The 14058-nt window shown below is 34.3% G+C and overlaps 1 protein-coding gene across 1 annotated transcript in view; it reads left to right on the forward strand.

Moving 5' to 3' along the window:
• The window catches only part of Cp110 (Centriolar coiled coil protein 110kDa), an 80419-nt gene that overhangs the window by 11116 nt on the left and 55245 nt on the right, over window positions 1-14058 (forward strand). Inside the window, exons 2-4 of the mRNA XM_090376108.1 lie at window positions 2712-2826; window positions 7956-8059; window positions 13625-13759. Coding sequence (XP_090232234.1) covers window positions 2808-2826; window positions 7956-8059; window positions 13625-13759 — 258 coding nt within the window. The 5' untranslated portion in view covers window positions 2712-2807. The remainder of the gene's footprint in view (window positions 1-2711; window positions 2827-7955; window positions 8060-13624; window positions 13760-14058) is intronic.

Below are 14058 nucleotides of genomic sequence, written 5' to 3' on the forward strand. Positions count from 1 at the left end.
ATATCTCAACAATATCTGCCTTTGATGTTTTGAGCAATACCTCAAATTCATCAAATTTATTTACCAACCTCCTAGCATTGGTGTACACGCAAGTATACATGCACCTGTTCCTATTCTTAGCTACCTAACACAACCCACGTGTTTACTGTACCACAATGACTCCCAGCAGTCTCTGAAATACCCTGCACCTTGTTTTTCAGGCTGTTGCTCATTCCAGAAGCAGTGCAAGAATCACTTTCACCTCTGCCAGTGGCTACTGTTAATCTATTAGTCCTCGTATCCCCCCCAAGCTAGCAGTTTTCCGACCCACCTAACTGCCTCGATAGCATCAGCAAATATTCTTGCACCCTTTCTATTTACCGTATTTCCCCATGTATAAGGTGCACCTTTTTTCGAACAATTTGGGGTCTTAAAACTGGGTGCGTCTTATACAGTGGTTGTAGATTTTTTTTTTACTTGCATTTCCCGCTTTTTCGCGCTTGATGTCTTTGCGCTCATTGTTTCGCACTTGTTACCAGTATATTAGGTTACGTTTTGCCACGTTCTGCCCAGAAATGGCTCAGAAAAGATTTTCGTACAGTGCTGAATTCAAGTTAAAAGTGATCCAGTCTGCAAAAGTGAATGGAAATCGTGCTGCTGATCGTGTTTGGTCCTCCTCTAACTGAGAAAACAATCCGAGACTGGCTATGGGAAGAAGAAACGCTACTGAAAATGCCACAGCAGAAGAAGGCCATTAGAGGCAAGTCAGCAAAATGGCCTGATTTAGAGAGGGAATTGAAGATACGGATTGAAGAGCAAAGGGCAATTGGAATTCCTGTGTCCACAAAGATGGTTCAGCATGAGGCAAGAAGAATTGTTGATGAAAAAGAAGTTACTGATTTCAGAGGAGGACACAATTGGTGATTCAGGTTCATGAAACGGAATGGACTAAGCATGCGTACACGCACCAGACTTGCCCAAAACATGCCTGAAAGCTATGAGCAGAAGGTCCTTGAATTTCATCGTTTTGTCATCAATGTCAGAAGACATCAGTTTGAGTTGGGACAGATTGCAAATATGGACGAAGTCCCCCTTCAATTTGATGTCCCAAGTAACAGCACTGTTGATAAGAAGTGGGTGAAAATTGTAACTGTGAAGAAAGTGGACATGAAAAGAGCCATTATACAGTTGTTCTAGCTTGTTGTGACGACGGAACCAAGCTGCCTCCTATGCTGATTTTCAAACACAAAGCAATGCCAAAAGAAGACATTCCTCGAGGAGTGATTGTCCACATTCATGACAAAGGTTGCATGGATCAGGATGGGATGAAGATCTGGTTTGAGAAAGTTTGGAGCAGGAGACCAAGTGGGCTCTTACGCAAACCTGCCCTATTGGTGCTTGATCAGTTCAGGGCACACATAACAAAAAATACAAAGAAGATTGCTGCAGAGCAAAAAACAAAACTTGTCATCATACCTGGAGGCTTGACATCCCAGCTCCAACCACTTGATGTCAGCATTAACAAATCCTTCAAAGCTGCCATGAGAGATGAATGGAACTAATGGATGAAGTCTTCTGGGGACAATTTGACACCAGCAGGAAGAGTGAAGAAACCAACTATAGGAGAAGTTTGTACCTGGGTGAAAAGATCCTGGGATAATATCAAGATTGAGATTGTTGTCAAGTCATTTAAGAAGTGTGGCATTTCAAATGCCATAGATGGAACTGAGGACGAGGCAATATATGAAGACAGTGATTCGTCATCAGACACAGATGAGGACAAGCTAATGGATGGGAATTTTGACAGTGATGAGTTGTATGAATTTTATGATGAATAAAACTTGAGTTCAATAACTTTATGTAATACATTTTTTTTCAAATTTCGGGCCCCAAAATTAAGGTGCGTCTTATACATGGGGAAATACGGAAAGTGTATCCCATCCCTGTAGAAGCAGTCTCTCCTGTTAACTTGTACCATTCATACAAAGTAATAAATTAATGAGCAGAATTTGAATGACTGCATTTATTGAAGCAGTGGTTTTCTCTAGGTATTACAGTATTCCTTTCAATGTATTAGAGGCGCCTTCGTAGCCAGGTGGACAGGAGCAGCAGTGCGTAGCACACGCTTCTTGATTAGACCAGGGTTCGAGCCCGTGACCACCAAATACGGAGGATGCGGAAAGGTCAGGGAATGACCACCGCATATCCCCGGAGCAATATGGCCTTAGTTGCTAATGCTCCTAAAAACCAAATGACAAACAAACAAACAATCAATGTATTTGTCTTGTTGATATAATATAATTTCAACCATGTACAGTCTGTATTTAAGTGCTTTCAATAAGTCCTGGTAGCAAAAACACCTTGACAACAAATTCTTAGAAATTTTTCTGTATTCCATCACATCTGTGATGGAATAAAGAAAATAATTTGATAGGCTGTGGACAGTTAAGTGGTTAAAGCAGTAAAACCTTGAATAATAATTAAATAATTAATTTTTATATATGGTTGTGTGTTTAAAAAAAAAAAGGAATAAAATTTTTAGTGCGTGTTAACTTATATAAATTTAAAATAATATTTTTCCCTTCATGTAGCATATAAGAAGGAAACAAGAAAAGACAATCATTTCTTGTTTATTTGTAATTATTACATGATTCATAATAAATTCCATAAAGTTAGTTGTCTTTATGTTACTATAAAGCATTCTTCATGATTTCCTGTATTCCTCTCCTTAGAATTTTACCATCAAATGCCTATGGATGGAAGAGTTTGTGGAGGTGTGATCAATCCTGGTCTTGAAGTATACTTGAAACTTCCTGAAATTCCTGAAGATGAGCATATTCGCTACAAGTAAATTTTACTTAAAATTTGTTTAACTTTGTATAACTTTAAGATATACAAACTGTGTGACAATTATATATATATATATATATATATATATGTTACTTTCTTCTGCAGAAAAAAGTAATATATAATTTCATATAAGCATACCAGATGAATACCATTAACCTGAATAATATGTTAAATATAAAATTTGTTATATCTCAGTTGTTATTTTTCAGCATCTGAATAATTTGTTTAGACTTTGTTGAAGTAGCATACACTGATTAATGTTGTTAATTGCTAACCTTTGTGGCAGCAAACTTAGATATTAAACTAGAAATACTTATTAATCATTAATCAGGTACAATAAGGGAATTCACACTGAACCTTGTGAGACTTCACTGATTAACTTGATTACAGACTATTTTATACCCACTGTAGGATTCTTTGTTCCCTGAAAATTTATAATCATCCTTTGCATTGTTCTTCGTTGCTTCTAAACCCATCAGTTGTTGATGGGCTATACCATGAACAGTACCTCTCTGTTGGTATGAAAAGCATAATAACTTCTAGGATTATTTTCTTTTATTTGTTAAAACATGTTGGTCCCATTGAAAAGAATTAAACATCTAAGACCACTGTAATTGCATCTGAAAAAAGCAAAATTGCTTCCACTTACCACTGATATTAGTTACTCGGAATAAATTCCAAATCAGTATGCAATCACTGTGACATAATTATTTATTTTCATGGCAGTTCTTAATACTTGATGAATCACTGCTGATTATTGTACCAGAATATTGCTTTCTCTTGTGTCTCTACTATTCTGTTCTAAAAGCAACCATTCAACCAATCCAGTCATATATTACAAATGTCTTTTTTTGGGAGGGGGGGGATCACAAGGAAGAGACTTATAAAATTCTTGCTGATAACAACTAAACAGGAAATAAATCTGGAGAAAGTTAACTGATGTTTAAGAGTTATTTTTTGGTAATAAGTCAACTGAGATTGTATGTGTGTATGTGTAACTATAAAAATTATATGAAAAGGAAAGGGAAGAAAGAGTGAGGAAAAAGAAAAAGGGGAGAATTTTATGTAAAGTGGCCACTGATAGACAGAAATCACCCAATGACCATAATTGTATAATGTATAGATAAATAATAGCAGCTGAGGAAAGAAAAGAAAAAAAAGGAAAGATTAGAGTAGGTAGTATAGCTACTAAAAAAGGTGAAAAAAAACCCAACACTATATAGAAATAAATAAATATTTATATACAGTGGTTGAGCTGTGAATATTTTAACAATGGGCTCGCAGTTTTGCTGACTTTTTGATGTGAAACATCCTTGGGGATTCCTACCGAGTAAATCTGATTGGTCACGGAAGTGACATCATCTGCCAGAGGAGGTGCTTCCCACGCTCACGCTACTAGCAGGGGCGTATTCAGGGGTGGGCAGAGATGGCACATGTCCCCCTTAACCAAAAATCTAAATTAAAGAAAATGAATGTAGGAGGGGTTTAAAAAAACCTCAAAAACTTGGTCACCATGCCCCCTTACGATGATACCTGGATGGTCACCATGCTCCCCCTTACGATGATATCTGGATACACCACTGACTACTAGTAGTGTGATTAGAGCACGTGATGCATTTTTCATGACGTATGAAATCTTGAGTCAGAGGTGGGGTGGACAGATGGGGCTTATTCTCCCCTGAACCATACATATAAGTGCATGTGTATAATTTTCCTAGGTCTATCTAAAAATAAAAATTTAAAAACCTGGTCATTGTACCCCCCCTTATGATGATACCTGGATACGATAGCGATAGTGTCTGCAGTTCTAACTTTTTAGAATTTTTGAATAGTATGACATCACAATCATACTTTTGAAGTTATCACTGCAGTAAGTATGATTGCAACAATACAAGTATTTGTCATGTGACTGCGACAATACAAATATTTGTCAACAATTTCTTATTTTCGTCTCGCATTTTTGTTACATTCTATTGTTAGGTGCCCCTAATGCCTGCGTATGTTGCTTCAACTACAAGATCGGTACATCAATCGATGCTGTTTTCCAGAGACATTTAGATACATTGCAATCACAAGTATACATCTCTTACTTTAGTTATCATAAATCCATTGTATATTGCCTACCAGAAATTATGAAAATTTGTGAATGATCAATAAAATACTGTATTTACAATACAAAAGCTCTTTTATTTCATAATCAATATATACAAATCAAAATACCTAAAAGAAACGTGAAGGATGTTTTACATAATACAAAACTACCGCACGTGTTCGCATGCGTAACTTTTTTATTGGTCTGTTTATTTTAACAACTAGGGAAATATAATGGATACATTTTTTCATGATAAAATTTTAATATTGTGAATAAAAAATAACATGAAATATTTCTCATATCACAAATAACATAAAAACTATCACACAACATTCTACAATATAAAAACAAATATTACATAAAAAACTAACTATTCTAGAAAAGGTACACAAAAATCACAGATTACATTAAAAAATTATTATACAAATATTCAAGAAAAATTTATTTTGAAAATTGCCATATAGAATTTACTTCTTTATTAATATTTGTTGTTGATCTTATGCTTTTCTCAATAGCTAAGCGATAATTACAGAGGAATGATTTGATGTAACAATCGGGATCAAATTGAAGCAATGGTGTTTTCCATTCAGATGTATGGTTATCATAATCTGCAACGTGTTTAATTGTCACAACATTATTCATTGCACTGAAAGCTCACCAGCTTCAGCACTGCTAATTGCAGTGGTTTCAAAGATATTTCCTGGCTTTCTTAATTGAAAAGGGAATTTCACTCGATTTTAAAGATAAACTGTCTTCGACATAATCTCTAAAATCATTAATTTTTATTTCTTATTTTATCAGAAACTTAAATTTCTTATTTGGTTTTCACCGTCTTGCCACTGAGATGAAAGTTCTTTCATATTCCACAATTCTGGGTAGCATATGTTTAAAATTTCTTTCAATTTCTTGCCGTCAGTGGCATCATTATTTAATTTAAATTCATTCTGTTGCATTAATAGCTTATCCTTTAAGGATAAAACAATGCATTTAATAACTTGTCATGAGGTAATTTTTTAAATGTGTTCTTACTTTGGGACACAATTTTTTTGATTCCTTCAAATTCTCTCCACTTCAACATGCTCTCAATTTTAGCTTCATAATTTCCTTCAGAATTTTTCAAATTAGCAATAGCATTGGTAGTTCCAGTAATTAATCTGCTTTTGCTATAGTGATGCTGTGACTTTGTAAAGCTTCTGAAAGGTTTTTCTTATAATCCTGCAGGATGTCGATCATTAGCGCTAAATCGTTAAGAAATTCCATATATAAAAGTTGGTTTAATAATCCTGAATATTTAACTCCTGATTCAAAATGTTTGCACAAAGCAGGATAATTCCTCCAACCCGCAATTGCCGTCCACAAGCTACAAACTGCCCATCATGGCCTGAATACACGACCGATCTTAACAGTTTTCATATCAAGTTCTTTAGCAATCATCCTTAATTCGCACTGGTTTTTTGGAGATTGGCGATATCATCATACAGTTTTTTTTTTTTTTTTTAATTATTGCCTCTAAATCAAAATCTGCCAATGTTTCATCTTTGGAAAGTTTACTTAATACCTTAGTTGCCTCATTCCCCCCCCCCCTCTACATTGCTGCTGTCACTAGTTCTTTGAATACTGTGCAAAATGTCAGAATCACGCGGATATTCAGCTACTTAGACCATGTAAACGTAGACAGGAGAAATTTACTGAAAGGCACAGATCACTCACTTCTCTGAAAAACATATGCCTGTTTGTTGGAGCAAAGGGGAACCACAACACAGGTTGACCAGAGGCTATTATTTGTGTCAGGAATCTTCTTAATCCTCTGACTGGCTATGGAAAGCATATTGACTAGCACAACTTCTTGATATTTAACCATAGGTTTTATGGACACCACTAACGTTGTGGAATGTAATCCCTTTCACCCTTAATTTGTGCTTTCTAATTACCAAAATTGCCTAAAGGTGAGAACAATGCATACAAAGTTGGCTCTTGTAATCTATTCGTTATATGGAAATTTTCTTCGTTCAATGGAAACTATTTCAAATGTAATTACCAAGGGGAATTCAAAAAAATTAGTCTCACTGTAATTAAATCAAAATTGAGGCAATTTTAAAATACATAACTAGTCAATTTCGCCATTAAAATGCTGGGGATGGAGCCCTGCTCACCCCACTGTATTTTCGGCTCTGGATACTCAATAATTGCATTCAGGACTTCATTTGTGGAATAAATATTGTCTCAACAATGGGCTTGCAATTTTAAAAAAAAAATAGCAATGGGCTCTCATGAGCCCACTATAGCTTGCCACTGCTTATATACAAAATTATATTGTTGCATATTGCACAATCCTGGCATCACCTCAAGTGTAAACCACCAGAATTGCACGACAAAATGATAATATAGTGTCCTCTGTTTCTAACATAAAGTATTTACCATGGCAAAGTAAAATTAATAAATAGAATTAAGGGAGAGGAGGGGAAAAAATTTTTCCCTCCTTGTGGCTAACCCACAAGTTCTAAACAATATATAGAAAATTAAAATCCACCATTATATGAGACATTCTGATTTGCTAGCCTACTCGATTTGTCTGTGAAGGTGTTCACTATGCTTATGGCAGTAATTTAGTTGGTAACATACTCCTCTCATTTTTGCTTTCCCAGTGCTTATGCCACACTAAACTGATTCAGTATTACAGTGACAGCTCATGTTTGCTGGCTATACTGTTTTAGATTATGTTGCTTTTTGACTGACTAAAAGCTTAACCTCTCCCATGTCTTCCTTTCTGTACTTATTTTAAAATTGGATATGATAATTATGATGCATACAGAAAAATTTTAAATATGGCAAGTACAGAGTTACATCATGTTTCTACTTGTAATTATTCCTGTTATGTTAATATTTGATGAGTTAACCAATCTTCAGATTCATAATTTAATTGCTATGCTTTTAGCATTACTGTATAAGGAAGTGTATGTCCATTTGTTTGTTCTCTTAGTGCATCAATAAGTGAATATATATTTAATTTCCTTTTGTTTTATAACCTTTACAGGTACTGCTGCTGATATGGCTACTACTTTACCAAATATAGAACCACTCTCTGCCTATACGTCCTGCATTACAGTTTCTGGGAGACCAATTATGCCACCTTTATTGGTATGCATAAATGATTATTTAGCAAAAATTTTAATGTTCATATTTCAATTTTTTGAATTTTTTATTTAAAGGTTTAGCACTGTAATTATCTCACTTATAAAGTTAGATATTCATAATTTTACTTTTATCATCCCTAATACAAGGTTTTTTTCAAAAAGTTCAGTGAATGGTCTTTATAATTCTTGAATGCATAGCAATAGCTAAAATATTATGAGTGTGACTTAAAATGACATGTTTTGAGTATTCACACACCATGTTTTAACTTGCTACAAGGAAGCCTAGTGGAAAGCCACTTTGAGTGAATACTTGTTTTTCCCATTTGTCGTGTACTGAAAATGGCAAAATTTTAACAGTGTATGAACATTAAAATTTTTGTATGTGTATGGATATGACTCAAAGCCCAAGATTCAAAGCTCCTAGTGGAAAATGTTGTCATCACCAAGGCTGAAAGAGGTGTGGCAGTGAAAATCACATGCAAAGGTCATGTTGATTGCATTTTTGAAAAGGAGGTGGTGTTATCAGAATTTGTTCTATGAAGTGTATCTATGCTACCTGCTACCAAGAACTACCGTAAATAACCCCAAAATGTGGCAGAATGGTTTGCTCTTTCACCATAACACGTGCCATATCGTTCATCCCTCGGCTTCCAGCAGTTTTTGACTGACAAAAACATTCCCATCATGTCAGACCTACTTTATTTGGCACCAGTCGTCTTTTGGCTGTTTTCAGAATTAAAAACAGGACACAGAAGGAGAACAATTTGAAGCTATTCAAGCAAGCTTATTAGACCTGGCAAGATTGCCTAAAGCCATTCACAAAAGATACTTCCAAAAATGTTTTGATCAGTGGTGGGCAAGTGGCACAAGTGTGTGATTGCAGGATAGACTACACTGAAAAATATTAATGTAAATATTTGAATAAAATTAATTTTTTGAAACATTTCAAACTTTCTGATCAAACCTTGTAAAGGCTGCTTATGGTGTATAACATGCATTTCTCATTTTTTTTAAAGCTTTGTTGGCTGTAAGAACCTATAGTGGACCTGAAATATATAACCTGTAACCTGAAATCTATAGTGGACAAAGCTGCATCTTTAAGGTTTTTTTTTTTTTTTTTTTTTTTTTCAAGATAGTACATGAAATATTGTTAGTTTTATTTGAATATTATTTTATTATTTTATTTTGTGTGTACATTGCCACAAAAAGTGCCTGGACCATTACGACTAACTGAAAATCCAGCTGTCCTTAATAATTCAACATGTGTGAAGCCACAATAATTTATAAACTGTTTTGGCCTTGGCCACCTAGAGACTAAACAAAAGTTTATTTATCCACTTGGTCACACCCTACTCATTTTACTCCTTAAAAATAGTCCAATATGACAAAGTCATTCATCAAATAAAGTTTTTAAAGTTTAATTCACACTGTTACTATTTTTTTTAAATGCTGTTAATATAAGTACAGTTCACTGATTTGTTTTATAACTTTCTATTATTGCCGTTTTTTTTGTTTTTTTTAGTAAATTTTGAAGGTATTCTTTATAAATGATTTGCTGGAATAATTTCATTGTTTAACTTTGTAAAAAAGTGGTTTCAGTCTTTAGGAAGTCTGAAATGTGGTAAAAAATGTAAAAAAGCATTTTTTAATCCAAGTGATTCTATTTTAATATATAAAGGAACAAAATTTGTTATATAAACATCATCATTTATTCAAAATAAATGGTTTCTGGTTACTCCCCTCCCCCATAACTTATTCTTGGTTTTTCAGCCTGCATAACATGCAGATCATCCCATTAACATATATTCTTGCATAGACATAATACACTATAAAGTACCTTATCTGGTGAACTGCATGTTAACAAAGTAATCAATGCACCAAAGCTCCCCCAATCAACCAACCAAGCAGACATAACAAAAAATGGCATTGTTAAATCTATTACTTTCATCTCATTTGTGTTCTGATAGCTCTGTTGCAACCATATCTAAAATAAGTTGATTTTTCAATATTCTACTATACTTAAAGATAAGCTGACTTCTCAGGAGCTGACCTGTTAATGTTCTACTCCATTTAAAGGATTGAAACTGGCCAACTTCCAATAAATTTTACACATAAGAACATTTTAAAAAATGTGGCAAACTTCTATGATGATCGTGGCTGCACTGGCCATTTGACTACTTAATCATACCTGCCAACTCTTCCAATTTAGTTGGAAGTTTTTTAATAATAGGGTAGCTCCTGTGGGTTTTTAATAAGTTTTTTTTTTTTTATCCAAGTTTGTGTCATTTTTAAAATATAGAAATATGTTATTTTGAACATATTAAATTTAATCATATACTCTCACAAGCTGATATCTGGGGTCTTGGAGTAATGTATGAGGTATGGCAATGAAGTTACCAGACCTGTGAAATAAAAATAACACAAAGTGAAGAAGCTCAAAAATTATTTTATTTTTATTCAAAGTAATCACCACCTAATTGAACGTACTTATTATACCATTTTAAACTGAAAAGAGTGTCAGCAAAGGCATCCAAAAGATGACATTCAGTTAGGCTGTTGCATTTTTCTTTATGTCCTCAACATCCCAAAATCTTTTTCTTTTGAGGGCTGGTTTCACCTTGGGAAAGAGGAAGAAGTCTGTTAGCGCTAGATCAGGGAATAGGGTGGATGGTTGATCTCTCCATGTTTCATCAGAAATGTCTTCACAACAAGTGTGGAATGGGTGGGAGCATTGTCATGTGCAACAAGAACCAGCTGCTTTCCCTCAAAATTGCATCCTCACCAGGGAAATGTGCTTCAATAGTGTTTGAAAGCACCTGTACATGGAATACAACATTGATTTTCTCCCCTTCAGGTATAAATTCCTTGTGACTCACAAGGAATTTGTACCTGTTTGTCAAAAAACATGATCAGCATTGTCTTGATACTGGACATCTGTAAATGAAACATTTTGGGCCTTGGTGATGATTTTGAAGTCCACTGCATGCTCTGGACTTCAATATCATGATGAACCAGAGATAAAGAGCATTGCATGCTCTTCATCTCTGGGTCACACTGAAACACCCATCACTCATCTCCAGTGACAACAATACAGTCAAGAAAATTAGGATTTTCTTGACAATTTGGGATGAAGTCTTCTCATGATGACACTTTGTTGCTTCTGTTCATCTGTGAGATTGTTGTGCAGCACAAATTTTGCACAGACCTTGCTTTTCCTTAAACTTTCACACAGAATTTGATGAATCATTTCCTTATTCATATCCAACTCACCAGCCATCATTCTGAGGGTCAAATGATGATCTCTTGCCACAATTTCCTGAACTTTTGCAACTCTGTCCTCATTTTGCGATGTTGATGGATGTCCACTTCTTGGGTCATCTTGAATATCCTCACATCCATTTTTGAATTGCTTATACCATTCAGACACATTGGTAAAGTTTGATATTTGTTTTGTTTGTTACTCCATTGCAAAATCGTGACACAGAACACTAACACTACTAATGAAACTGGTTGTTACTTGCAAGCTGTCAGCCTACTGGACAATTTCTGTATTATCATCTGTTGGAGGAAGTTTGAACTGCAATGTACCACTTCCGTTTATTTTCAAACTCATACAATTGACTGCAACAGCACCAGTCTGGGAACTTTATTGCCACACCTCATATATAGTCTCTTTTTTTTTAAATTTTTATTTTTTATTGTATTAAGTGGTTCTTGCCCACCTTTAAATTCACACATTGTGAGATAAAGCCTGCATGCTGGTAAATTGAATGCACTAAAACAGTTATAATGAAGTAAATCTTCTAGCCTTGGCCATCCAGAATATAAATATAAATTTATTTATTTTTGAATGGCCATTACAGATACAATATCCTAAATCTTAGCTTTCCAAAAACTGGACATTTTTAAGATGTATTTTGTTTTTTAATACTTTCTGCTGCACCACTGGAAGATGAACTAGTTCTCTAAATATAATTATATTTAAGTTAAGTATTATTTAATTTAAATATAATTCTGTGGTCTTCCACCAACTCATGATAGAAAGCCTGCCGACTGCCAGAATAAGTTCATAACTTACCAGATTTATTCATTCAAATCAGTACATAATGATCTTATACAATTATTGCTACTGCTTTTTTTTTTTTTTTAACTGTCTGTATAAATATGGAAAGTTTTGCCATGAAGCAGTCAGTGTTGTGCTCCTGATCAATTCCTTATCCATCAGCTGGTGTGATATTCACTGTCTCTACATTCATTTCTTATTGATCTTCAATAATTGTGATTGAAGATCAATCAATTATTGAAGATCAGGAGCACACAGAAGCTTACACACTGTGTTTTGGCAATATTTCTAGATTTCCAAACTATTGGCAGTATGAAATGAGTAGCTCCCGTATATTTATTTTATTTGGAAATAAATATTTTTGATATTGGGTTTTATTAATCTTTATATTTGCTAAACCTTTATTGTCTTCTAAATCTGTTGGAGGAAGTTATCTTCCTCCAACAGATTTAGAAGTTGAGGAGAATTTTGTTTCCAATTGCCATTGCCCAACTGGTTCAAGAGCACAGTTGGCTGACAGTATAGGGTATTGTTGTAATGTTCAGAAAACTTTTATTTCCCAAGCTTGTTAGATAAACTGTTTGACCCCTGTATAACACACCAAGAAATTATGATCTCATGGTTGGTGTGAATACTTTTCTCTGGCCAGGAAGAAAATCTAAAATCCTTTACATTTATTTCTGTATACTGGTCCTCTTGAACTGCTGGTGAAGATATCCTATGTGGCTTTTTGCACTTCTGTATATTTTTTTTCTCATTATTTTATTTTTTAAATAGAACATTACCAAAGCAATTTTATAGGCACTCTGTAACTGCACTATGCCTGAGTTTGTTTTTGTTTAAATTTTTACCCACAATCCAGATAAGAGTAAATGAAAGTAAAATAATATAGTTAATACAGTTAATAAAAAAATAAGTAAATCACATAGAGATATTGGCAAAAAGTAAACAGCTGAGCTGCCAATGTTCTCCATTTATCTATGCTTAGATTTTGTCATTTATTTATTTTGCTGTATTTCAGATTGTTACATCTGTTCTATGTTATTAAACAAAATAAACAAATGAAGCCAATACCTTTTATAGAACAATTTTATTGCCTTTCATGCCAATATGCATGATTTACGTGGCACCTCCATAGCCAGGTGGGAAGGAGTGCGTAGCACATGCTTCTTGATTAGACCGGGGTTCGAGCCCGTCACCACCAAATACGGAGGATGCGGAAAGGTCAATGAATGACCACCCCATATCCACGGAGCAATATGGCCTTAGTTGCTAATGCTCCTAAAAACCAAATAACAACAACAACAAACAAGCATGATTTACCCACTGCAGTATATGACATGCATTAATTAATTCTATTAATTTGAAAAAAAAAAAAAAAAAAAAATTTAAAGTAAGCAATAACAGATAAGTGGAGAAGTTTGTACCGAAGGTGCATTTATTAGTTTGTACCGAAGGTGCATTTATTAGTTTGTACTGAAGGCACATTATCTATTTAAATTTCAGTTAACCCTTGAATCAAAGCAGGAGATGGAGGAATATCGAAGGAAAGCAGTAATAGCTGAAACAAGAATTCTTAGGCGAAAACTTGAAAGAGTCCGCCTGGTTAACAAGGTTCAGGCTGTAGTTGATAGAATTGAGGTATGCTATATTTTTCTTGAAAGTGAATTGTCATTTTATAAGAAAATGTGTAAATCATTAATTTTTTTCTTATTTCAGATTGATCACTGGCAGTAGTAAATTAATTATCCTGGAATTCTCAATATTCAGTAATGAATAAAGCCATTGGAACTTTAATTTGAAAGTGGCTCCATCATAATTTAAGCTTTCAGAAGAGAATTTCATTGAAGAGATGCTCCCAGTAAACATTCATTTCTGTAATGTGATACTCTGATAGAGGTAGAGAAGAAGGCTCTGTGGCTTCAAAAAAATACATTGAA

This window comes from Mastigoproctus giganteus, chromosome 6, assembly GCF_048544385.1.
Source record: "Mastigoproctus giganteus isolate SK-2022 chromosome 6, ASM4854438v1, whole genome shotgun sequence".
NCBI classification, from domain to species: Eukaryota; Metazoa; Arthropoda; class Arachnida; order Uropygi; family Thelyphonidae; genus Mastigoproctus; species Mastigoproctus giganteus.